A 27331-nucleotide genomic window follows, 5' to 3' on the forward strand; every position below is an offset into this window, starting at 1 on the left:
CCCAAACTAGTCTGCAACACTCAAACTAATGCACGAAGATCTAAAACCATCCATCACCTCAGCACTTGACTCTTACATACTGCCTACAAACTATTCAGTGCAGGACTTTGCTTCAAAATATGACGCCTGCCCCTTACATACCATGAATATACATGCGTCACTCAAACTAAAAAAGACTAAACCCACAAAACCAATACCACCTGGTTTGCCGAATTGCTAACAACCCTGTGAAGGGAAAAAGATCCCTTGAAAACCTCTAAAAAAATAAACCCCTCTCCCTCGAATCACAAGACATTCGCTATCCTGGCCCTCAAATCCAAGAAAAAGAAGTTATCGAGGCCAAAACCATCAGCCTCAATGATCGAATTACTAATGCCAAGCTCCAACAGCAAAGAACTCTCTACTATCCTCCCTGATCTGGAAACTCCTCAACACCCCTACCACCAATATTCGTGAAGACAAAGCCTGGTGCACCAAGATCCAGGATGCACTCTCCCACAAAATAGACTCACTCATGATCAAAATTAATGACAAAAAAACGATCTTCGCCAACAAACATCCATTGTCAAACAGTCAGCCACCCTAAAGAAGTCCCCTCACCAATTATCTCCTTGTTCGCCTTCTCCCCAGTTACACCAGAGCAAATAGTAACAGCCCTTAAGCCTTCTAACTGTAAAGGTGATTCCTGTCCAGCCCAAATTGTGAAGCTCTGCTCACTATGACTCGTGCACATAATTGCTGAAATCGCCAAGACCTCTTTCACACTAGTACAGTGCCCTCCTCAATCAAAACAGCCTGGATTACACCACTACTAAAAAAATATTTTAAAGAAAACGTCCTTTGACCCAGCGATACCAACCAACTACTGCACCATCACATCCGTCCCCATGCCTACTAAAAATCCTGGACCTCCCCAGCTCATGCCCAAGTCCAGAAATTCCTAGAAGATAATAGTTTGTTAGGCATTGGACAATCTGGTTTTCATCCTGCACACAGCATAGGATCCGCATTATTAGACTTATAATTACAGATGGATAATATTAAGGACTCCGGCTACCTAGCCATCCCTCCTACTGCTTTATCTCTCTGCGGCCTTCGACCTTGTCAACCACAATACACTTTACCAGCACCTCACCCAACACTTCCATTTCTCACGTGAAGCCACAGATTGGATTAAATCCTTTCTCAGCTGTAGGACCTCGAGTGGCCATAGGGGACGAGGCGGCTGGCCCGATCCCAGCTACCCTAGGTGTACCACAAGGGTCATGCCTCTCCCCCACTCTCTATAACACCTATACTAAATGCCTTTTCAACATCCTCGACGCCATTGACATCACCTACACCAGTTTTGCTGACTACATTCAAATCTTTGTCCCGCTCTCTGGCGATTATGTTGCTGATACCACCAAAATCAATGAAGTGTACAGTACCATCCATAACTGAATGGCTACCCATAACCTCTGCCTAAATGACAAGAAAATAGCTTCTCATCATTGGCTCACTGTATCAGATCAAACGCCTCCATCCTACCTTCTCCTTCTACATTGACGGCACATCCATTCTGGTCTCAAAGAAAATAAAGACACTAGAAGTCTATCTAGAAACTGATTTCTCTAAGAATAGACAAATCACTGCCCTCTCGTCCACTGCCTACATATCTATAGACTCATTGCACGGAGAAGAAAATTCCTCTCAGCAGCTAACTGCATCATGATTGCCAGTGCTCTCATACTGTCAAAACTAGACTAGTTCCGACCACATCCCCACCACTAGACACAAAGCACATTGGCTCTCTTTCAAAGCCCAGGTGGAATTCAAAACACTAACCATCACACATCCCTAATATCTAAATGACTATTACCCAGTCTGTACTCACATGTTCTCTCAAATCCAGTGCCAATTTGTCTGATCACCCCCCACTTCAAGAGAACAAGAGCAGGCGGCGCCAGCTTCCACGTCACAGCTCGCACGCTAGAAAACACTGCCAGCTCATATTCGTAACAAACACTCGTTCCATGCCTTCAAAAAAGCTGCTAAAACCTGGCTTTTTTCGATAAGTATGAATAACAATCTATTTGTGGCTTGCCCTAAATTGTCATCTCTGGCCTGTCACTCATATGTCTTATATCCGATTGTAACATGTTTCTAACAAGGTACTAACACTGTGATACCCTCTGGTTTAGGCGTTGTTACAGATGAAAAAAATAAAAATAATAAATAGCTACAGAGGGTAGCAAGTGCTAAAAAATGAAAGTAAAGGAGATTGGGAAGAAGGATACATTTTCCCAGGTTTGGTCTACCGAACACAGTTTGCAAGACGTGTCTCGGATATTATAGTGGATGGATGCCATTGCTCATGTTTTATTTGCAAACCATGTTATTTGATAGTAAAAGTATTAAACTTCAGATGGATGTACGTCTTTTGCCGAGGTCAGTTACAAAGCCTGAACAATTACATTGAAAAATGTCAAGCTTACCTTCATTTTGCTCAAACTCATCTAAAACCTTGTCCAGGTTATACGACTCTGTTTGGAAGTAGTTCTCCATTTGTTAAAAATCACCACTCAGTTCTTAGTCTGCACCTGGTAACCAAGAGACTAGTGTTACTCAAGAAGGTAGTACACTTCAGTTATTGACAATGAGGTGGTATACAATGCCTTGAATCTCACATGATTGCAGCAGATCAAATTCCAGAGTAGAAAGAAAAAAATCGGAATTTGCTGCCACAGGAGTATGGTGAGCCCCATTCGGGCAGTCCATTTTCCAGAATACATTTGGTAAAAGGATCTTCATGTCTTCAGCTTTACCTTGTGCTAATCCTCAATTAACTAGGACCATACGATACCTTTTTGAACAACCTTACCAGTTAGGTTCAGATCCTGTGTTCTGCGAGTTCATTCCATACCGCCAATGAAATTTTTGTGGGAATATTTCCTGTTGTAGCGTATTAATGAATTAGGGTCTTCTGGTACAGGTCATCACTGTGCATCTTAAGGGAGAATGACACAGATTACTGAAGAGGAGACAGCGAACGTGAAGACGGTTTAGTGCTACGATACGGTGGTTAGGGAGAGACTGTTCTAGTGCTGGGGACCCCTGATACCAAGTAGTCTGCCACTGGAGAACTTAAGACACGAAGGATAACTAAGACGCCTTTAACAGTAGACATTGAGTGGTGCTAAATTAAGTAAGCATTTGTGAGTGAAAAAGTACCATTAAAAGAATTTAGTGAGTCGCAAGCGACTGTGAAGGGAGATCTTTTAGCAAGCTCAAAGGAGTTGTGAAACACAAACTGCTGAATAGAGGAAGTTCACTTAATCCAGCCTAGAGTTAAGATCTCAGACGATGATGGCTCGGTTAGGTTTGTGCAAGATCAAGTCTTAACTTTCCATTTGTACATGCAAGCTTTCAGAATGTAATATTTAATGATTGCAACCACTCCAAGGTGTGTGGACACGTTTGCAAAGGAATCTAGAGGACTGTCAGGATCCTGTCCACCTGCCACCCAGCACCTTTACAGGCACGCATTCCGAGACTGTTTATGGTATAATTGCGCACAAACTGCCTCTACAATCATTTACTTGTTTTACTGCTGCAGCTTTGGACCAATCTAATTTCATGTTCCATTCCGGGTTTTGCGTTAAAAACAGAAGATGCATTTTGGTACATGTATACTGTCCACGAGGCAGAGGGCTGGAGGAGGCATACTGAGTACATTTGTTTGCAGCAAGCTACAAAGAGCAGGAGAGGCCTTGATTGTATTCACCTGTTCCAAGCCACTGCAGGCTAGGCTGCTGAGAGCTAAAGAGATCAATTACAATCCACTGCTGCAGGCTACTGAAGCAGGGTCTGGGCTTAATTTAACACACCTGCCGGAAACTGCAATCAGATCCACCTTGTTGGGCTTTGGCTGGGATGGTCATGTTAAGCTTACTTTGAACAGAAGCAGTTTGCAGTCAACTGCTTCTACTGGGAGTTTGCGCTTTTGAATCTTTTCTGAATCTGGTTCATTGTTGCCGAGTTGTAGCACCTTTCCAGTCAGATCTTTACAGAAAATCAGAAAGGCAGAAAAGATATCAGCAAACACCCTGTTTTCTGTAAGCATTTATGCTTCACAGGCTTGTCCTGTTTCTGCCTAGCTTTTCCCTTTTGCTCAGCAATCCCAGTCTCTTGAAGTTTTCCAGTTTTTTCCTTGCCTTCGATATTATATTCAGTCCATAGTTCAAGTGCCTGTTCTTAAGTACTACAAGTTTCCTGAACCCCACGTGTTCGCTGTGTTGCCAGCAACCTATCTTGTCTTAGCCCTTTTCCCTATGTATTCTGATATTCCAGTATCTGCTTTGTACTTTGTTTCTCTACCTGTCCTGTACCTGGTTGCCTCTTTCAACACTGCTTCCTGCCTGTATTACATATTGGTCCACTGTTGTGCCTCTGCTCTGTATCCGTTTAAGTTGTGAACCCCCTGGGTTGCTCTCTGCCCAGATCAGAGAAAGACTTCTGTTGCCTTTGCCTAGTCCGTTGAGTATCATATTCGAGTACACCCTTCATTCTGACCAATTTGTGTTGTCCAGTGTATTTGCTTGCCTTTGCTTTCTGGCTCTTTACTTACAGCCAGCTCCAGCTCCTGCCCCTGCCCCTGCAGTTTCTGTGAATACCTATCTCGACTCAGATCAGCTTGATATGTACCCTGTTTGTTCTATGCTAGCACTGCCTCAGAAATCTACCCTAATCTACAGTGCATATTGTGAGATATAGCTTTCGCCCTATGTTCTCTGGCCAGACTCCTGACAGGATTGTAGACCACTGTGTCCAACTCTGTGGATATATAAAGAAAGAACAGTGTGGTAACATTCCCTTGTCAGCTGCTTCCATCTCACTTCATCACGCATGATTGATTATACCTGGGCCTCCACCTTGCCTGCCTGTTACTGTGTCATCTGTTTCTAGCTGTAACATTTTAATTAAAGATCCTTGGAATTTACAATATGCTTATTTCCTTTAGGACTTAAGTCTCGCTACTCACAGGAATGGGGGCTCTAAAGATCACACGACTGCCCCCCTCTCGCATCCTCCACCCCCCATTTGGGTAACCTGTATCTGCAATGCCCTAGGTGTTCATTCTTATGAATGTTCTTTTAAGGAGATCTGAAAACCAGAACTAAGCACTCCACAATGCTCATTACAAACATATTTCTGGTTACAACCCTCCCCACAATACACCCAATATTCCTCTTGCACTTATCACTGTAGTTTAATTGTCTCACAACCGAGTTAATCTGACTGGATGAATGATTTTATTTCATACTTTATAGTTGCCAACAATGCACTTTGTGGATGCATTATGTCTTCCACAAATTGACTCCCGCAGTTGCTAATGTAAAACCAGGGTGATTGGGACCAAATCAAAGCCCGACTTCTTTAGTTACAATAGGGCATCAACCTAATTTCCCTGAGATCATCATAAGTTATTTTAAAAATTAAGTCACATGAGTTCTCCAATTAGTTTTTTCATGTTAACTAATTTTTATTGAAAGTTTAATAAATACAATGGCAAATACATGAGAAAATATATAAGTAAATGAAACATTCTAGAATTATGTATAATTTAGGAATGACAATTATACATTATAAGATGTCATTTAAGATAGTGCTGTCTAACAAAACATGTATAGAGAAAAGATATAAGTATATATTAATAGCATTTATGCCAAGGCTAACAGGGGGCACAAATAATACGAACTAGAAACAAATAAGGTGAGAAAGAGGATAAAAATTAATTGGAGAATGAACGTTTCATATTAAATAAGTGTCGGATACATTGCATTCGTTATATTTAGGTAGTTTCGTAGATGGAGCATGCATTCTTTTAATTCTGTGGAAGGAACCAATGGAGTTCCACCATAAATTATGCGACAACTTCTGTGTGTTTCTCCAATTGCAAGGAATGAGATGAAAAACAATATAAACAAAATCATGTTATAATTCTGGATAAGAAATAGACGACATGAAAGGCTTACCTAACACACCAATCATAACATTGCATTATGAAAGGGGTTCATGAAAAGAAAATATAATTTGCTGGGATTTCCACATTTGTGTCCATAAGGAAAAAACATGTGCAATCAAATATTGAGCGACTGAACATGTCAGGAGATTGACAAGCCAAACATTATGATTTGAATTACTAATTTATGAGATCCTATGGGGCGTTAAATAAGCTCTATGTAATATAAAATAATGTAATTGAACAAGTTACTTACCAACTAACTTTCTTTCAACTGGATGTTCCTCCCATGAATTCCTCTTCTTAGATAGAGCTTTGCTGCTTCGGAAATAAATTCCACACCACAGGGCGCTGTGCTCGATGTGGCGTCGAAGTCCCTTGAGGGCTACTAGAAAATTTGGAGGAGGGAGTACTAATTAATTCTACTTATGGACCGTATGTAGAACAGCCTTAGCAAAAATACCCCCTTGGGATGAGGTGGAATCTAAACAAGTGTTTCACAAAAGTGTACACTGACAACCAGGTGGCCACTGCACAATTATCTTGCACCGGAACACCACTCTGAAGAGCCATTGAAGTCCCCATGCGCCTTGTAGAGTGAGCCCTTGGCCCATCTGGAGGTTCTTTACCTGCCAGCTTGTAACACTCTCCAATTGCTAGAATTATCCATCTGGATAGGGTCTGTTTTGTTACTGTCAGGCCCAATTTGTGGCTGGTGTATCCAATGAAAAAAGTTGGTCACTGCCGAAATTTTGCCAGTCTAAAAATGTAAAAGCTGAGAGCCCTTTTTGGGTCCTGCCTGTGAAGCTTTTCTTCCTCCTTACTTGCATGAGGGGGAGGATAGAAAGATGGCAATGTGATCTTTTGAGACAAGTGAAAGTCAAACTATTTTTGGTAGAAATTAAGGTTTTCCTTTAAGTATAACTTTGTCTTTATGATAGATGGTGTGAGGAGGCTTACAAGAGAGCCCGTAACTCACTCACCCTGCGGGCTGATGTAATAGCCACTAGTAGTATTGTTTTCAAAGTGAGAAGCCTTAGCGGACAAGAATGCAAAGGCTCAAAAGGAATGCATGTAATGAATTTTAATACTAAATTTAGATCCCAAAAAGGGACTTGAAATGGTACTGGAGGGTACACGTTAGTGAGACCCTTTAAAAACTGCACTATCAATGGAATTTTGAAGTAAGACACCTCTTCTGAGGAGCGCTTAAAAATAGAAAGCGCAGGTAGGTATCCTTTTATTGTACCAATGTAGAGCCCCTGATTGGCCAAATCTAATAGGAAAGAAAGTACCATAGGTGTACCACATAGGAATGGATCCACATTCTTATCCTTGCACCAGTTACTGAACGTGTTCCAACAACACTGGTACAAGGATTTAGTTGCTGGCCTTCTGGCTGAAAACAAAATCTCCATTACATCATCATGGAGGTCCCAATCCTTATATCTCAGCCTCTCAGAAACCATGCCTGAAGGCTGAGTGTCTTGACCTCTGGATGGAGAACCCGCCAGACGGTAGCATTCAGAGATTGTCAAGATGATCCAATGGGACAAGGTCTGCTTAGAAACCGCTTGACCCAAACGCCTTCCAGCATATCCTACAAATAGCTGATCGTCCTCTCTGACCCGGGACATGTGTGGGATGTAGAAACAAAGCTCTCCTAGGATCCAACCCATGGAGCCTCTCCTCTTCCTTACCAGGATGCGGAGGAGGATAGAATGCCGGAAGAACTATCTTCTGGCTCAAATGAAATTCCGACACAACCTTTGGAAGAAAAGAAGGACAAACCCCTTGGGAGAGAAGATCCTCTCTTAGTGGAAGACGTATTGGAGGGCAGATTGATATGTCCAGAAGGTCCGGGTACCACGTCCTCCTGGCACAATCCGCGGCAATTAGGATCATGGTTTTCCTGAACTTTCTCAACCACCTGATTAATTGAGCAATCACGGGGACTGGAGGAAACTCTTATAGGGGTGGAAATTCCTAGTCCACTATGAACGCGTCCCCTAGAACTCCTCTTGGAGGAAATTCCCTTAAACAGTACAGTTTGCACTGCCTGTTGATACTGGTTGCAAACGTGAAGATCTCTTGAAGGACTTCCTGAGCTAGCTCCCACTCGTGGGATACTGTGCTCGGCCTGCTCAGAGCGCCCGCCACTGTTCTGCTCTCCGGCTAGATGAATTGCCAACAGCGATTCCTTCTTGCATTGCCCAGAACCAGAGCTGCATTGCCTCTCTGCACAGTGGTAGTGGCCCTATGCCTCCTCTCTTGTTGAGGTAGTACATGGCCACTGTGTTGTCTGTCATTATCAGGACATTCTTTCCCCGTACAGAGGGCAGAAAGGCCTTCACCGCTAGTCTGATTACCCTCAGCTCCAAAAGGCTGATGCATAGTTTGGACATGGATGGAGACCAACTACCGCTGATTGTCAGATTGTTGGTGTGAGCTCCCCACCCTGTGAGTGAGGCGTCCGTCACCATTGTAATCTCTGGCCATGGTTGCCAAAAAGATTCTCCCTTGAGAATATTGTTCTTGCAAGCCCACCATAGAAGATCTTGAGCCACCCTGGCAGGAACTTGCAAAAGATCTGACATATTCCCCAAAAATTGGGACCATTGACTCCAGAGGGCCCATTGAAGAGATCTCATTCTCAATCTGGCCTCTGGCACCAGGAAAATGTAGGATGCCATGAAGCCAAGCAACCTCAGAAAATCGAAGGCCTGCAGATTCTGGAACTTTGTTACCATCTCTAGAATGTGAAAAGCCGCCTCCTGGGAGGCAAGGCTTTCCCAGAGTAAGTATCCAGGACTGCTCCGATAAATTGGAGTCTTTGGAATGGTATCATAATTTGACTTCTTGTACTTGAGGGAGAAGCCCAGTCTGTGTAAGAAGTGGCAGGTCCTGCTCAAATGTTCCAGGGCCTGTTCGGGTGAATGTGCCCTGATTAACCAATCGTCCAGCTAAGGGTAGACATGAATCCCCTCTCCTGAGACTCACTGCCACAACCGCGGAGGTCAGCCCGAATGGCAGAACTCGAAACTGTTAGTGGGAAATGCCAACCGCGAACCTCAGATACTTCCTGTGCGTGAGATGAATTGGCACAAGAAAGTAAGCATCCAGAAAGTCCAATGTTACAAACCAGTCTTCGAGTTGGAGAAGGATCTGAGAAAAGGTTACCATCTTGAACTTGTCCTTCCTGAGGAATTTGTTCAAATTTCTTAAGTCCAAGATGGGTCTCAATCCTCCGTCCTTCTTTGGGATGAGAAAGTATGGGGAATACCAATCCTTGTTGCTCTCTGCTACAGGTACATGTTCTATTGCACCTTTATCTAGCAGGGTTAACATTTCCTGCAACAGGAGCGTATCTGGAATTTTGACAGTTGTATCCCGGTGGATGGTCCGGAGGCCTTTTCTGAAAAGGAAGGCAGTAACCTTGAGCCACTGTTTCCAGTGCCCAAGCATCTGAAGTAATGCCCCGCTATTCGTTCAGATGCTGAGAGACCCTGCCTCCCACCGGGGTATTGAGGGTCAAGGACTCCAAGTGGTTTAGAGGCAGCTGCAGCAGTGGCTGAGGGGACAGGTGCCACTGATGGGGCTGATCTAGCACCTTTTCCTCTTCCACCCCAAGGAAATTTTCTTTGTCCTCTTTGACTAGCCTGTCCTCTTCCAAATGAGGAATAAAAACGAAAAGGACGACCCCTCCAAGAAGATGAGCCTGAGAAGGAGTGTTGCCGAGGTTGATGTATGGAGGCGCTAAGTGACTTAACCGCGTCTTAGAGGTCTGCAGCTTCTCCAAACTTTCATCCACCTTGCTGACTAACAACCTCAAGCCGTCAAATGGCATATTGAGAAGTCAGGCCTGTATCTCGGGTGCAAAGCCAGACTTTCTCAGCCATGCAAACCTGTGTAGCACTGTGCTAGACGCCATGGACCTGCTGATCCTAACAGCAGTGTCCAGTCCTGATTGGAGGCATTCCCCCATAGCCTCCTTTCCATCTTTTACAATTGCAAGTAAGCAGTCTCGTTCCTCGCCCTCAGGAATGTGTTCAGCCGCCGCCTTAATACAATACCACAGGGTGTATGTGAATCTTGGTAGTATGCAAGTCCCATTTGTTGACTTTAAAGCCATACTGCTCGAAGAAAAAATCTTGAGACCAGGTACCAATTCTCTTATCGTCCCTATCTGGGGGAATAGAAGGGTATTCGGATTGTCTAGTGGATGTAGCTGCCTGGACTACTAAGCTTCCGGGTGTAGGATGCTTAGTTAAATAGTCAGGGTCAGAAGAAGGTGGTCTGTATTTCCTAGCAACATTTTTTTTTACCGCTGGTCCAGATTCTGTGGTTTCCCCATGTGGCCATAACCTTCCTCTGAAGTGCTGTGTGAAAAGGAAGAACGGAATCCTTTTGAGGACCTTGACTGAGAATGTCCGTCATGTCCTCTTGTTCGTAGGTGGGTGAATTTCTGTTCACCCCCATGAACTCCACCACCCTATTCATAATATTTCTATATGCAGAGTCTGCATGATCAGCTGGGTCAGGTTTGTCGAATTCCAATTCAGGTGACGTATCTATACCACTAGCTGTTTGGAGACAGTCAGAGGTCAGACATCTTGGACTGAGGGTCAATGAGTTCTTCAGGAACATCCCTTGTACCAACAGGACTGCGAGACCTGTCCTTGGACTCAAGCCCTGGGATCGTATCTCCCCAGCTCTGAAATCTCTCCATTGGCTCCCAGTGGATGCAAGGATTAAATTCAAAACCCTCTGCATTGCCCACAAGGCTTTCTGGGGCCTGGGTCCAAAATACCTTCAGCTATCCCTCCGCAAATACCTCCCCTCTCGAGCTCTTCGATCCTCTAACTCCCTCAGGGTCCATAGTTTTACAAAGAAACAAGCTGGGGGTAGATCTTGTTCTTCGGCTGTGGCCTCCCTCTGGAACAGCCTCCCTGCCACTCTAAAACTTGGAGAACCATCTCCGGTTCCGGAAGCACCTCAATACCTTCCTCTTTTGTTCTGCCTTCGCTCCCCCCTCCCCTGCTGATTTGTTCTCTCTTGGCACTGTGCACCTGGCCACCCTTGGTCCTCCGGGCCCAGGTACCTGCTCACCCTGCCACCAGGCCACCCCTTGCACTGGGGACTGTATCTGTACCCATACAGCCCCCCCTTTTTCTTCCTGCACTTATCAGACCTACCCTGTCTGCTGCCTTAATCCTAGCACTTGCAAATTGCTGGCTGCACTACCAATGTTTGTTGCCTTTATTATTTATTTATTATTATTGATCTGATTCTCCACTGCTTCGCACTTTCCACTTCTCCCCCCCTTCCATGCACTTGCGCGCTCTCAATGTCACTGGGCCTAGTAAGATCGCCGTTTTGTTCTCCCCTGTTCCCATCCCTTGTCGCACTCTGAAACACTTGTGTACGAGCGCGACAGACGAACAAGTTACTTTCTTACCTGGTAACGTTCTTTCGATGGGATGTTCCTCCGACGTATTCCACATCTATGACAGTAATCAGCACAACTCTGCTTCTTCAGAAAAATTTTCGGCGTCTGCCTCCTGTGTCGATGACGTCGATACGCTGTCCCTCGAGGGCCTCCGTCGAGTGCCGACGTCACCGGATGTTATATGTAGGACGCACGATGCCCGTAGCCTCAGTTGTAGTTTTTTCTCCAGAACGTGTGGCACCAATCTTCTGCCAGTATGACTACAGAAAGCCTAGCGGAAACGTAAGCTGCAATCGCATAACAAATTCTATAGAGGGGCAGGCTGGGACGGTGCGATGTGGAGTCGGAGGAACATCCCATCGAAAGAACGTTACCAGGTAAGAAAGTAACTTGTTTGAGGGGATTGTGTCCTCCGACGTATTCCACATCTATGACAGACTCCCAAAGCAGTTCCAACGAATGGAGGTGGGAAAAGAATTTAGAATGCCCAATCAAATTGCAGAATAGAGGACCACCTTACCAAAGGCCAAAAATTGCCCATGGATAGAATCCAGGGAGTAGTGTTTTACAAAAGTATGGACAGAGGCCCATGTGGCTGCTTCACAAATATTACGAATGGGAACACACCTCTGCAGAGCAATGGAGGCAGCCACACCCCTAGTAGAATGAGCCTGTAAGACCACCAGAAGGTCCTTACCCGCCAGACCGTAGCATTCAGAAATTGTTAAGATGATCCAACCGGACAAGGTCTGCTTAGAAACCGCTTGACCCAAACGACTTCCAGCTTATCCTACAAATAGCTGATCGTCCACTCTGACCCGGGACATGTGTGAGATGTAGAAACAAAGCTCTCCTAGGATCCAACCTATGGAGCCTCTCCTCTTCCTTACCAGGATGCAGAGGAGAATAGAACGCCGGAAGAACTACCTTCTGGCTGAAATGAAATTCCGACAACCTTCGGAAGAAAAGAAGGACGAACCTTAAGGACAACCCTGTCCTTATGGAACACTGTTAAAGGTGGCTTGGCGGATAGTGCCTGCAACTCACTCACTCTGCGAGCGGAAGTAACCGCAACTAAAAATATAGTCTTAAAAGGACAACAGTCTCAATGGACAAGAATGTAAGGGCTCAAACGGAGCTCCCATCAGGAACTTTAAAACAAAGTTCAAATCCCAACCGGGCACTATGAAAGGTGACAGTGGAAACACATTATTTAGCACTTTCAGAAACAGAGAAATCAAAGGAATCTTAAAATAAGAACACTCAGACAAGCGCTTAAATATGGACAGCGGCACCAGGTAACCCTTAATGGTACCCACTTGCAGGCCCTTGTGGGCTAATGAAAGCAAAAAATACAGAACCACAGGAATTGAACACTGAAAAGGATCCACATTCTGTACCCTGCACCAGTCGCAGAGCTTTCTGCAATGGCAACTGTACAGGGACTTTGTTGCAGGCCTTCTGGCCGTAAGCAACACCTCCATCACGTCTTCAGGGAGGTCCCAATCCTTATACCTCAGCCCTTCAGATGCCAAGCATGATGGCTGAGAGACTTTACCTCTGGATGGAGAACCCGACCCCAATCCCGTGAGAGAAGATTGTGTCGGTAGGGAAGACGGCGGAGAGGGCAGATAGACATGTCGAGAAGGTCCGGTTACCACGCTTTCCTGGCCCACACCGGAGCAATGAGGATCGTTTGGGAACCGAACCTCCGCAACACTTGCGGAATGACGGGGACTTGAGCAAACACTTACAGCATTGGGAAGGACCACTCCACTACCAACGCGTCTCCTAAGGCTCCTCTTGGAGGAAATTCCCACAAACAGAATCTTTCGCACCTCCGGTTGACACTGGTGGCGAAGAGATCCACTTGTGGGATCCCCCAAAGGGCAAAGATCTCCAAAAGAACTTCCTGAGCCAGCTCCCACTTGTGAGAGACCATGCTCTTCCTGCTCAGAGCGTCCTCCGCCGCGTTTTTGTTTCGGCCAGATGAACTGCCGAGATCGAAGTTTCCTGCTGGATTGCCCAGAACCAGAGCTGCATCACCTCTCTGCACAGAGGGCGAGACCCTGCCCCCCCCCTTCTGTTGAGGAAGTGCAAGGCCATTGTATTGTCTGTCATAATCAGGACACTTCCCCCCCCCCCCCGCACAGACGGCAGAAAAGCCTTCAGGGCTAACCTGACAGCCCTCAGCTCCAACAGATTGATATGGAGTCTAGACTCCGACGGAGACCAACGACCGCTGTGTCAACTCGTTGGCATGAGCTCCCCATCCAGCAAGAGATGCGTCTGTCACGGTCGTTACCTCTGGCCAGGGTAGCCAAAATGGAGCCCCCTTCATCAGATTGCCTTCGACGGCCCACCACAGAATATCTGGGCGACCGTGGGCTGCACCTGAACGGGATCCGACATCCTGCCGGAGGACTGCGACCATTGGATCTTGAGAGCCCACTGCAGAGATCTCATCCGCAGCCTGGCCTCTGGCACCAGTACAATGCAGGATGCCATGAGGCAGAGCAACCTCAAGAACTCGAACGCCGGGAGATTCTGGGCATGTTGAAACTTGTCCACCATCGGCAGAATGTGATGAGCCCTCACCTGGGGAGGCGAACACTGTCCCAGGGATGTGTCGAGCACTGCTCTGATGTACTGGAGCCGCTGAGTAGGTGTCAAATGAGATTTCTTTAAGTTGAGGGAGAAGCCCAGCTTGTGAAGGGAGTGGCAGGTGACCGACAGATGATCCAGGGCTTGCTCGGGAGACCGCGCTCTTATCAACCAATCATCCAGGTAGGGGTAGACGTGAATCCCCCCTTTCCTGAGATACGCTGCCACCACCACCATTAGCTTGGTGAAGACCCTCGGGGCGGAGGTCAATCCGAACGGCAGGACCCGAAACTGAATATGCAAGTCGCCAACCACGAACCTCAGGTACTTCCTCTGCTTGGGATGAATCGGCACATGAAAGTAAGAATCCTTGAGGTTGAGACACACCAACCAGTCCTGAAGTTGAAGGGCCTGGAGGACTTGAGAGAGAGTAACCATCTTGAACTTGTCCTTCCTGAGGAGCTTGTTCAAACCACGCAAGTCCATGATGGGTCTCAATCCCCTGTATTTTTCGGGATAAAAAAATATGGGAATACCATCCCTTGTTCCTCTCCGCTACAGACACCAGTTCTATGGCGCCTTTCTCCGGCAGGGATTTGATTTCCTGTGCAAGGAGTGGATCCAGACTCTTCAAAGAGAGCTTCCCTGGTGGATTGTCGTGAGGCCTCTCCCGGAAAGGAAGACAGTAGCCGTGGGCTATGATCTCCAGAACCCACACATCTGAAGTAATGGCACGCCATTCTACAAGATGCTGCGCCAGCCTTCCTCCAACCGGCGAACCATGGGACATGGCCTCATGACTGAGCGGAAGCAGCTGCAGCAGTGCCCAAGGGCAAAGTACCTTGTTTTCCACCTCTGGTACTCCTACGTTGGCCCCTTTTCCTTTGGTAGATCGAGGGGAGCTGCCAGTCAGAGTATTATAGAAAGGAACCACCCCTCCATTGCTGTCCCCTAGGACGAAAAGGCAGAGGTTGAAGTACTGCAGCGCTCAACGACTTTGCTGCAGCTTTGGAGGTCTGCAACCTCGAGGCTCTCGTCAGCCTTGCTGCCAAAAAGATGGTCACCATCAAAGGGCATGTTGAGAAGCCGGGACTGTACATCAGGAGCAAACTCCCAACTTCCACAACCAGACCCAACTGAACGGATTCACACATGGCATACTTGCCATCCTGCTCGAGGGCAAGAAAACCATCCCGTTCCTCCCCTTTGGGAATATGTTCAGCCACCAAAGATACACAATTCCACAGAGTGTGAGTGAATCTTGCCAAGGCACAAACAGAGTTGGCTGCCTTTAAAGCCATACCCCAGAAGAAAATACTTTCTTCGCCCAACCGTCAAAGCATTTGTTGTCCCTATCCGGAGCGTGGTAGGGTACGCAGCCTGCTTAGCTGGGGCCATAGCCACCTGCACCACCAAACTCTCCGGAGTGGGGTGCGTAGACAAGTAGCAGGGGTCGCCGCTGGATGGTATTTTTTCAGAAGCAACTTAATCACTGCCGGGAGACACTCTGCAGCAGTCCAAGCTGCTGCCACCCTTCTCTGTAAGGCCATATGAAATGGCAACACCAGGTCATTGGGCGGACCCTGGTCCAATATATCTGTCACGTCATCCTGCAGAAAATCCACAGGTGGAGCAGACCAGCCGAAGTACTCAGTCACCCTCGACATGAGACGCCTGTATGAAGACTTGGCGTGTGTACCAGGCTCAGGCCTGCCAAACTCAACCTCCGGGGAGGTGTCCAGACCACTGGCGTCATGCAAGGATTTACGCAGGTCTTCCACCTGGCTATGACCAGACAACAGGTCATCAGAAACCTCAGGAGGTACAAGCCCCTCCTCATCTGAACCTTCTTTCACCTCTGAGATGTAATCCAAAGGCTGGAATAAATCCCTGGATGAAGGTACAGAAAAAGGCTCAAACAGGCCTCACTGATTTACTGAGGGACTTCCTCGGAGGTTCCACGGGCCTCTGGGGCACCTCCGGTAAAGCCTCTTCAAAAAGGCGTCGAGTGCGTTGATGGAATCGGCGTCGAGCGAGGCGCCGACGACAGCGGCTTCGAGGACGGAGCCCCAAGCATGTCCTTAAACAGCCTCAGCGCCGACGGCTTCCTCGGAGCCGGAGCCTCGAGAGAGTACCACGACGGACATGGCGCTGATGGCGTCGATGCCTTCTTAGAAGGTCTAATAGGCTACAACGGTCTTGAGGGCGTCGAGGACCGGGACCTGTCACGGCTATGGTGATCCGAACCTCGACGGCTGCCGATCGCGTGTGAGCGGTGGCCCCAACACGTTCCTTGCCGGCTTCTCTCGAAGGAGCGGACGGAACGGTGCCCTGCGATTCGAAAATCACCATCGCCTTGCGAAATGCGTTCCATTGCGCCGGTTATTAATGCTTGTTGGGACAAGCCACCCACCGTCTGGCGGAGTCCTCGGACGAGGACAGGGAAGGCGACTGGTGACGGCGCTCCCGAGAGTGCCTAGAAGAGGGAGAGAAATGGCGGGACCCACTCCGAGAACAAGTCCCCCCCTGGACTTACGCAGACGCGGAGAGTCGCCCCTCGAATCGTCAGTCGAAAGCCCAGCGGATTTCGACTCACGGGGCTTGGTAACCCTACCTACAGACAACTTCTTTCGCTCCTACAAGGCCTTAGACATCAAGGACTGGCATTCATCGCAGTCATCGGTGGCGTGGCTCTCGCCGAGGCACCAAAGGCAGACGTTGTGCGGGTCCGTCAGGGACATCTTGGAACCGCAGTCCCAAAACTTCTTGAAGCCCGACCGCAGGGTAGAAGAAGACGAAGACATTCTCACAACCACCAAGTTAGAAGAGCCGATTCAACAGGAGAAGAACCGAGGTGCGCCGAGATTCCAAAGCGAACATGTTCGCGTAAAAACTACGGGCGTTGTGCGTCCTACATATAACATCCGTTGATGTCGGCGCTCGACGGAGGCCCTCGAGGGACAGCGTATCGACGCAGAAAGGTTTTCCGAAGCAGCACAGCTGTGGTGATTACGGTCATAGATGTGGGATACGTCGGAGGACACAATCCCCTCGAAATAAAATATCAATATCTTACCCCAAAAGGGGTAATCTCCTCCTCCGAGGATTGCGCCTCTCATAAATAGAGGCCATAAACTTGAAAAAGTCCTTTCTTGGCACAGGGTGAAATATTTTACCTGTGATTTGAGAGGGCATCGACCTTGGTTTTGCCAAAGGCGTCGATACTGGTGCTGGAAACAATGTTGCCCTCAACAAAGGCATTGATTGCATCAATGTTGTTGACGCTGGCTTTAATAAGGTCAAAGGAGCTTTAGATGGAAGCACCTTTGAAGGTGTCGACTGAGCCTTCGACACTGGTGTCGAGTAAGTCTCCGACAGAGGTGTTGAGGAAACCTTGGACAAAGGTTTCAATGACTGTTTGGAATCTGATGCCATTTTGTCTGATGTCGCCTTTGGTTTATGGTTTATGCACCGATAGGCTTGTCTTGCTCTTTTTATGAGGTATCAGAGAGGTTTCCCTCAACGACACCCTCAACGATTTCTCACCGGATTTGGAGCGTCTAGTCTCTGACCTTCCTCTGTCATCCCTAGAATGAGCTGGGCATGGTCTTCACGCGATTTCTTAAAGGGGGTCGGGCTGCATTCTCAAAGTTAATCATTTTCTAGGTCAATCATGCTTTGAAGGACAAGTGATAACCGCTGTATCAGAAGACGACGTAGAAGAGGGAGATCGGTGATACCTCTTATTCGAAGATGTTCTTGACCGACTCCTCGACCTAGATTTCTTCGACTTACATCGGGACTTTTCCCTAGACTGCGCAGACCCTTTATTTTTCTTCCAAGAGGCCTTCGAAGATTCCTCTCCGACCGCCAATTTACCTGGTCGTTCCTGGAGAGCTTTATTAGTCATAGCTTGACAGGAACCACATTTGTCAACTCGATGGTCTGGACCCAGGCACCAGAGGGGAAACTCGATGGGGGTCAGTTATAGACATGTTCTTCCCGCAATTCTGTCACTTTTTAAAGCCAGTTTTAGAGGTAGAAGGGTTAGATGATGAAGGCAGCTCGAAAGACTGAAGCGCAGTTTCCATACACACGAAGCAAAAGCTCTTTGAAAAACGGAACTGAAGCTAACGGGCGTGGCTCGCCCCATTTATACTGCCGATGACGTGGACACACTACGGCAGCCCTCGAGGGACATTGATGCCACAACATCGAGCACCCTATGGTGTGGAATTATTTTTTTCCCGAAGCAGTAAAGCTGATGATAGGAATATCTATCTAAGATGAGGAATATGTGGGAGGACACAATCCATTTGAAGCGTAAGATTTGCAGCAACTGACGTAGAAAAATATTCTTCCCAGATTTTGATCAAGCTATCTTGGGAAATGTTAAGGTCCCAATCTGCTTCCCATTGTACAGCAAGTTTAGAAATAGAATCATTGGGTTGATTAAGGATGGAGTATAATTTGGAGGTTTTAGTGGAGAGGCAGTGTCAAAGTAATTTTATGCGTTTTGAGGGAGCGCTTTGGGAGTAATAGGGCATGGCCTTGGTAACCAATTTAGGAAGTGCCAAATAGGTTCTAAAATCAGATCATCTAGACTGAATTGAGCACATTGTTCAGGAAAAAGTTGTTAAATAGGTGTGCACCAAGAAAGATTCCAGCTGAAAACCATTTTTGTAATTGGTCATTTATAATATACCCAGAGGATGCTAAGCGCAGACCCGGGGATCGAACCCGTGTTGCTCTGTGTCATCTTGCTTCCCCCCTGAGCTATCCTCCCAGACCATATAACAACTTTTTTGGAGGAGTGTAAAAGTGGATATTTTGATGAAATAATTAAAAGATAAGGGTGCTACGAGTTTGGATTCTTTAGTAACCCATGAAAGGGCGTTAGTTAACGGATTCATGAGCTAAGAATAGAACGCGTTGTCATAATAAAAAGCTTTCATGTGGTCCCACGGGATCTCAAGAGCATCCCCCAAGGAAGACACTCCGAGCCAGTCTTTGGAAGCATAAAGACGAAGTTTCCGGTTCGATGAGGTTGGAAAGAGATCCACTGCTGGGAAACCCATTTGCTGGAAGATCTTGGTGAGAACATCGGTGTTCATCTCCCACTCATAACTCGCCGCAGATTGGCGGCTGTGGGAGTCGGCAGCCACATTGATGTGACCTGGAATGTGCAGAGCTTGGAGCCCGACATTGTATTGGATAGCCAAATTCAAAATTTGAATAGCAAGGTCCACCAGAGGCAGCGACTTTGTGCCCCCCTGCTTGTTGATGTATAACATCGCTACAAATTGTCTGTGTGAATTCGAACCACACTTTTGGTGATAGTGTTGAAAAACCTTGAGCGCCAGCAGAAAAACTGCCAGGAGCTCTTGGTAATTGATATGTAAGCGCCTGTCCTGGGGCGTCCACAATTCGTACACCTCGAGGTGACGCAGTGTTGCTCCCCACCCCCAGAAGAAAGGAGTCTGTAGTAACCGTTACCACCATTGAAGATCCACCGTCATGCAGGATGGGACTAGAATCATCTTGGAGTCCGGATCCATAGCCTGGGACCAGCAGCCCCGAAGAGCCAGCTGAGTGCGCCTCATTTTCAGGTGTGCAAGAGGTAGAGCTAACACACAAGAGGCCATGAGGTCCATAAGGCCCATAAATCTCTGGAACCATGAGGCCCAGAAGTCTCTGGAGCCTCGAAGCCGACATGTGGGAGTACTGCAGGAAGAGCTGGCACGTGTTGAAAGGTCCGCAATCCTGTCCTCGGTCAGGAACACTCTGGTACGGACGATATCAACGGAAACCCAGAAAGATCAGGTCTTGAGCAACCGTCAACAGCGATTTCTGTCAGTTCACCGACCACCCAAGATGGAACAAGAGCTGAAGGAGTGACTGAAGAATGGCCATAGCGGCCTGTGGGCAAGGACTGCGCAGGAGCCAATCGTACAAGTATGGATATACATGAACTTCCTACAGTCTGAGGAATGCTGCTATGACCACCATCATTTGTATTTGTTTATTTGTTTATTTGTATTGCGCAACCTGCCCAAGGGAATCGGGGCGCATGTTTGGAAAGGTAGTTACAGAAAAGTGATAGATAGGTACACATTTTTTTTTTTTTTTTTTAATTTTATTGGTTTGTAAATTAAACCTTTAAAATACATAAATGTTACAAAACAGACAAACAACATTCATCCATTTCCCTTTCCCTCATTGTTCTACAGAAGTATCATTTCCCACTGTCCCAGGAGAGATGTAACACATCCTCAGCCGTTATTTATGGCTACATTAGGGGTCAGCAATCGATCTTCAATTATTGCTAAAAGATGTGTTACAGGCAAGACTAGTTTCATATCCCTTCCATTAAACATTTGTTGCCACCAATCTTCAGCGTCCATTGACGGATGGGAGTCACTCCAAGGGCCCAAGAGACGAGTTCTTTCCGTTCTTAGCCCAACGCAGAAGAGCATCAAATGTTTCAAAGTTTCAGGTGCTTGAAGACAACAGCGACAGGTTGGATCTTAATTTGCATATGTTGACCAGGCCCGTAGCCGCTCTTTTGTTTTAAACCCATTTAGCCTGAACCACATGAACAGTCTTCGGGCGTGCGGGTCTGGAAACAGTTCAACGTATTTTTGTGGGTTGTTATATGCCCGAGCTTCAGTAGGAACCTCACACATTATTTTAGAGGACGTTCTTTTTGAACATGTTAGTTCCCAATCCTCTCGCCATATTTTTATTTTTGCTGCATTCGGGTTTCCTTGGAGAGTATCTATCTTAATGTCATATTCAGACATAAGAGCTTCACAGCGTTTCATCCATAATGCCAGGATCCCAGGTCCGGAGGAGGTCGCACAATGGAGTACGCCAAATTGCGGAATCTGTTCACTAGTTCTCGTTTTCCGATAAAGTGATAACAGATTCCAACAAACTCTCGCATGAATTGAGATCAATGATAGTTCGTATCTTATCGAGTACGTAGCCATTCCTTTTGGTAACTTAAGGACTTTGGTCCAAAACATGTTCTCAAGAGTAGACCATATCTCCCAAGTACAACCCAACGCATTTTCTGCCCCATATGTAAGTATAGGTATCACCTTTTGCTCATAAAAACGTAAGACTGCTTTCAGAGAAAATTTCCCATATTTATTGTTTATCACCTGCGCTTGACACGCCAATTGTTTGCATTTACGTTTAATCTCAATTTTCCATGGTTCGTCACTGAGGCTGGAACTGAGCATCATTCCAAGGTATTTCACATTAGGCGAGATAGTTAGCTTTTCTTGGTTTAATGACCATGTTAGATTTTTTGCAAGCCTAGTTTTGCCACTTTTTAAGTCTTTCAAAACTAGTATTTCACACTTCTTTGTGTTGATAGACAGGTGGTTTTCGATCACATATTTCTGGATTGCATTAATTTTCCTCTGTAAACCAATCGGTGTTAAATCCAGCAATATAAGATCGTCCGCATACAACATCCAGCTCAACCGGGATTTATGGATCTTCGGCGGAAAGATGTTTAAGCCTTCAAAGGAGTAGCCAATATCAGAAATGAACAACCCAAATAATGTCGCCGCCAGCGGGCAGCCTTGCTTGACTCCCTTAAAGGTGTTAATTGGTTGAGACAGCGTACCAGTTAGATCCAGACGAACCCTTATAGAGGTTCCAGTGTGTAAATCTTTTATTGCGGCAACTAGGTCTTTCGGGCAGCCCCATTCTTTCATTTTGTTCCATAGCCGTGCTCGATCTATTGTATCAAATGCACGAGAAAAATCAATGAAAGCAAGATAAACCATTGTTTGGGTTCTAATTGCTTCCATTTTAAGTATATTTAACAACAATAGATTCAACGAGCATCCAACTTGCTTGACAAAACCAGTTTGTCTAACATTTACGTGTTTCGAATGAGTTGCCCATTTGACTAACTTATGCTGCAACATGGTCGCGTACACCTTCCCTAAGACGTCAAGCAAGGCGATCGGCCGGTAATTTTTAGGGCATGTTCTGTCCCCTTTTTTAAATATGGGGACAATCACCGCTGATTTCCAGGATTGCGGTGTCTTTCTTTGGAGATTCACTCTCGCAAAGAGATCCACACAGAAGTCTGCCCATAGCTCTGGATGTTGCTTGATCGTGAAGTTAGTCAAACCGTCAGGACCAGGAGCCCTGGAATTTTTGGCTTTCTTAATTATACTCATGATCTCCTCTCTCGGGAAAGTTAATGACCAACCTGCAGCACAGTGATCGTCCAGGTTAGCGTCACCTCCAGAGTCTTTATATAGTTCTTTGAAGTGTGAAATCCATGTTGTTTCAGATACCGTGGAAGCTTGTAACGCTGACTGGGATGCCTGTGTGTTGTTAATGAGCTTCCAAAAATCACGGGATTTCTTGTTATGCAGATTTCTTAACATACATTCTGAGTCGCCTTGGGTCATAATCACTTGGTAAGATTTAAGCCAGTTTTTGTAGTGTTGCTTCGCCTTTCTTATCTTCATGCAACGTGTCTCTGGGGCGTCAGAGCGTGCCTGCCGTATTATCCTTCTCATACCCCGTTTCTGTTGTAATACGGCCAAATCAAAGCAATGGGTTCGGTTCAACATAGTATGTTTAGAGCCACCATTCTTGGTTCTAAAGTTTGCCAGTAGCTGAGCATATTCTAATGTCGCAGTATCGCGATTGAATTTGTTTGTTATGAGTTCAACGTCCTTTTCAGCTAAACACAGGCGAACTCTACTTGCTCCCACATCGACTTTCACCTGCCATTTTGGTTTAGCACTTACATTTGTACTTATGAATTCCATCTTTAATATTCCATGGTCGCTGTTTGAATTTCGTTGCACTTTTAATGAAGTTACCAATTGATGGAAATCGGCAGTGACAAATATATAGTCAATGGTAGAACCCAGATTTCCACGGTTCCACGTCAAAGCCGGCGGTATGTCGCCTAGCGTGCAGCCATTAAGCACCTGCAAATTTCTTATGCCCAATTCTTTCATCCATTTAGTTGCCAAATTATTTGTCTGACGAGATTTAGATTGAAAGCAGTCTATATTCAGATCGCCACAAAGGACTATATTGGCTCCTTCTTGCTCAACCAGTAGGCGATCGATGAGACATGTGACCTCGTCAATAAACACATTGGTTCCAGCCCTCACATGATTCCAATATAAGTTCAAGATAGTTATTTGTACTTTATTACTCGAATGTTTGGCCAATTTGACAATCGTGGACTCTTGGATGAAAGGTGAGTGATTAATCGGTTTTTCGATGCTATATCCGGATGATCGTCTTACTAAGGTTATAAGACCAGCCATAGGACAGCCTTTCACCGCTTTTATAGCTGGATTTATAGCTATCTCAAAGTCTGATGCGACAGGGCTACTGCTTAACCATGTCTCTTGCAAGCATACTATGTCCAAACCTCCCAACCACTCAGTATTCATCAAATGTGTGAAGCCCCGTGAATTCCAAGAGCCTAGTACACAGTGCTTCACGGCGTCAGCATCCTGGCGTTATCGTTCACAGCAATTATTTAGCGTGCCGGCCAACCATTGCCATTCAAATATTTCACCCTGAATGCAGGTATTTGTAGGTGAATTGGGCTCTGCGACACCTTGTCGCATTTTACCTTGTATTGTTATAGTGAGTTTCTCGCTTTCACTTTCAGGTACAGATTTTTTATCTTCGTCCGACAACACCTGTTTTTTTCCATGTTTTATGGTCTTGTTTTGAGCCATGTTTTCGCCAGAATTTTTATCTTCGTCCATCAAGACCCCTTTTTTTTCATAATTCGAGGCCTTGTTTTGATCACTGTGTTCGCCAAGCATGTTATGTCTTGTCGTAGTTGGCCCAATCAGTCGTGTATTGGCTAATTCAGTTGATAATACTGCCGGATTTAATAGGATAGAGGTACTTGAGGCTTGGGGCTCTGTCGCCATCTTGGGCTCACGATAGGCTCCAGAATCCCCATCGTCTAATTTATAGACATCAAAACCCAATGAAAAAAGTGATACATTCGCCTCCAAAATGGAGGTAGCTATTAAGGACGAAGTGATGTGTAAAATCACTTTATCGTTCTTTTGCTCATCTGGAAATTCCACAATCTTTAGATCCTCAGTGGTAACTGCACGTAAACTCGGTACATGATGAAGTAGCTTAATAATGTTACGCCTGTTTAAAATCAACCTGTCAGATGAGTTTAATCCCTCAACCATCAATCTGACCTGAGGCGCTAGACCATTGGCCGTAAGGGCTTTGTTCCTTACACCCGTGTCACATTCGTTAGTGGTGTGTTTAGCCCGATCGAGCCTGTGCCTGTCATTTTGCATTACAAGCTGCATTTCTTGCAATTTAACATGTCTACATGATTGTTTTCCGTATAGTTCAATCTCAGTCTGGTCTCCGGGCCCCCTCCTTCCAGGATTAGTAATACAGGAACCAAGCTTCTTATCCCTTTTTTCCTGCGTGGTCCGGAGGGTCTGGTTGTTTAAATTTCCGTTTATCGGCGTTAATGCTGTTTTCACTTCGTGGTTACTAGCCAACCTTTCAAACGGCTGCACTGGCTTTATCATGACGTCCGGCATGTACTTTAAGCAGGTTCCGTGTAGCTTGTTACGTTTTTCTTGTAGAGTCAAAAACATTGGACTTTTTACCTTCTCGGTCATATGTGCTGATTGTATTGCCGTTTTGTTGGTATAAAGGGCACTGTCAGGACACTGAACTATTGCAACCTGACTTGCTGCAGTAGGCTGTACCTTCCGTTTTACTTTTTGTAAAACGACAAATCTGCCGTCTATGCAGTCTTTCTCCAGGAAGAAGGCTTTGGGACTCTCTTTGTGGTTGCTTTGGACTTTATCGACAAGAACAGTTGGCTCTTCAAGATCTTCATATTCTGGCTCATTATAAATTGACATATTTAGCAATTCTGATGATATTTCAGACCTCTATGATTTCATCGCTTGAGCCTTCTTTCGTTGCGCTTTCGTTCGTGGGTAGAATGAGGGATTTTTTTGATTCAGTCGAAATAGACTCAATCTTTCCATTGGCAAGTACGTGTACCACTTTAATATTCCTTAAAAATTTTCTTGCACCGTGCATTTTTTTTTTTCTTTTTTGCTGGTTGATTTTTTGTTTTTTTGCACTGCTGAATTATCTAGATTTTTTACAGGTTCCATACTAAGTGGTTTCGCAACTTGTTTTTCAAATAATGGAAATAACTTTGGCGCTGGATTTGAGATCGCTATTTCCTCACCTAAGCCAACTTTATTCTGTTCAATATTACTATTAGACGTAGATTCGTCTCGAGTAATTTCAAGTGCCGGATTTGCTGAGCTGCATGCTTGCACAAACGCAGTGTGAAAAGACATCAACAATTTCCTCAATCGGCAGTATAACCGGGCCCAAATTTCCTGCACTCGACAACCTTATAGAGCCTCTTGCTGCACTATTCTCTGGTTTATCTATAATTGAAATCGGATCTGACTGCCGGGTAGACGACTCTTGAAGATTAAGTTTTACACTGTCAGACTTTACACGATTATCCCGAGTCACCATGTTTGCAGTCTGTAGAACGACGTTAGGTACACATTTGTTGGGAGCCTTGATGTTAACTTTTAGTAGGGTTTGTTCAGAATGTATTTCAGGATTGGGTACTTTGTTTATAGGATTCGGAGTCTCTATTGCTTTCGTGTTACAGGTTAGGGCAGGATGTACACTGGCCACAGATTTCTCACTCAACTCGCCGTTTTGAAGGCCACGTGTATCTTTTTTAAACAAGGCAAGAGCTTCTTTAGCGACCTCCGCAAACAATTTTTTGTCGATTGCATCATTCTTTTTTTGCTCTTGTAACAGCTTATGCCATTCGTTGCACTTTCCAAAACCCTCATGCATTGAGCGGTTAGTGTTGGCACAAATTTGTTCCAATTCTACAACTTTCGAATTTAGCAAAGCCACTACTGTAGTTAAATCTCTTGTAGCATTGTATAAATGTTCATACAACTTTGTAAATGGGGCCAAGGAGATAGCTAGTGAGGACAAAATCAATGATTGTAAATCTGAAGAGGGCATAGCATTACTTGTTTCGGGACCCTGTGTCAATCTTTTTGTACACTTGGGTGAAAGGTCGAAACTACATCTTTCTCCTAATTTTAGGGAATGGTCGTTCCATAAACGACGAGTTTGTTGTCTCGTCTCCATGAGAGTCATCAGTATTAGAAACCACAGATCCATTAGCGTTACTTGTACTTTGATTTCTGCAATAGGCACAATGTTTGCCACTATGCAGTCTTTTCTGCGATGATAATGGTAAGCCTGAAGTGTCGTGAGCATATGCAGACAATGTTTCATTTTTCGACATTTTTGCACGTTTGAAGGGAACATCCACCAGGGTCATCTCACATGGATCAAGTAACACGTTATTAGACCTTTTCAAAAGAGCTTTTGAGCTTCCTTCATCAATAGGAGGTGTGGCCGCACTCGCAGAATTTTTGTTGTTGCCCTTAGTCAGGCTAAATAGAGTTTTCAAAACATGGTTTGCGATTTCCAATGAATCGCGTCGCATATTGGGTTTTGATGTTAGTTTTGGAGATGTTAACAAATCAGATACCATCTCTTTATTTAAGCCAGCGACCATGTCTGCACACCACTCTTCACCAGTATTGGTATTATCATTGGGCTTAGAGGTTCTTACCAAGTCTAATGGTGAACCGACGGATGTCATCGGGGCAGCCGGGGGCCGTGGGACCAATCGACAGTTGACTCCAGGAGAACTCGTCTCCAACGGAAGCTCGACGCAGGAGTCTCCATCGATTTTGCTGCACTCGGCAGCTCTGGTCTCAGTCCTCAAACCGTCTCGGTTGACGCCCCCAACTACGCTCCTAGGTAGCTCATACGGCGTTGACAAAGATCCGTCATCAGCATCAGCCGGCACATTCCCGACGCACAGTCTCTCTCCGGGCTCCGTGACTTCCACGGCCACCCACGGCAACCCTCCGGGGACCATAGGGCAGTCCACACTCACCGCCACCACCTCAGCACCGACACAGTCCAGAGGTAAGATTGCCGGTGATTGTGAAGTTTCGGATGGGGACTTAATTGGATTTTGTGATGGATTTAAAGTTCCGCACATACTCGATGCCACGTCCCCGTATGCTGTCTTATAAATATGATTATAAAGACTAAGCGTAACTTCATCAAACTCAAATTGTGTGATCTTATTTTGTGTGCATCTATCCTTGCTTTTTGTCGGGGAGTTATGCAAGACAGCGAGA

The 27331-nt window shown here is 45.8% G+C and overlaps 1 protein-coding gene across 2 annotated transcripts in view; it reads right to left on the minus strand.

The window, feature by feature from the left end:
- ZFYVE9 (zinc finger FYVE-type containing 9) overlaps positions 1–27331 on the minus strand; it is a 1362935-nt gene that overhangs the window by 1180400 nt on the left and 155204 nt on the right. For both annotated transcript variants that reach the window (XM_069642200.1, XM_069642199.1), the window contains exon 3: positions 2478–2582. In XM_069642200.1, coding sequence (XP_069498301.1) covers positions 2478–2547 — 70 coding nt within the window. In that variant the 5' untranslated portion in view covers positions 2548–2582. The remainder of the gene's footprint in view (positions 1–2477; positions 2583–27331) is intronic.

Source organism: Ambystoma mexicanum, chromosome 1q, assembly GCF_040938575.1.
Source record: "Ambystoma mexicanum isolate Mex_15411 chromosome 1q, UKY_AmexF1_1, whole genome shotgun sequence".
In the NCBI taxonomy this organism is placed as follows: domain Eukaryota; kingdom Metazoa; phylum Chordata; class Amphibia; order Caudata; family Ambystomatidae; genus Ambystoma; species Ambystoma mexicanum.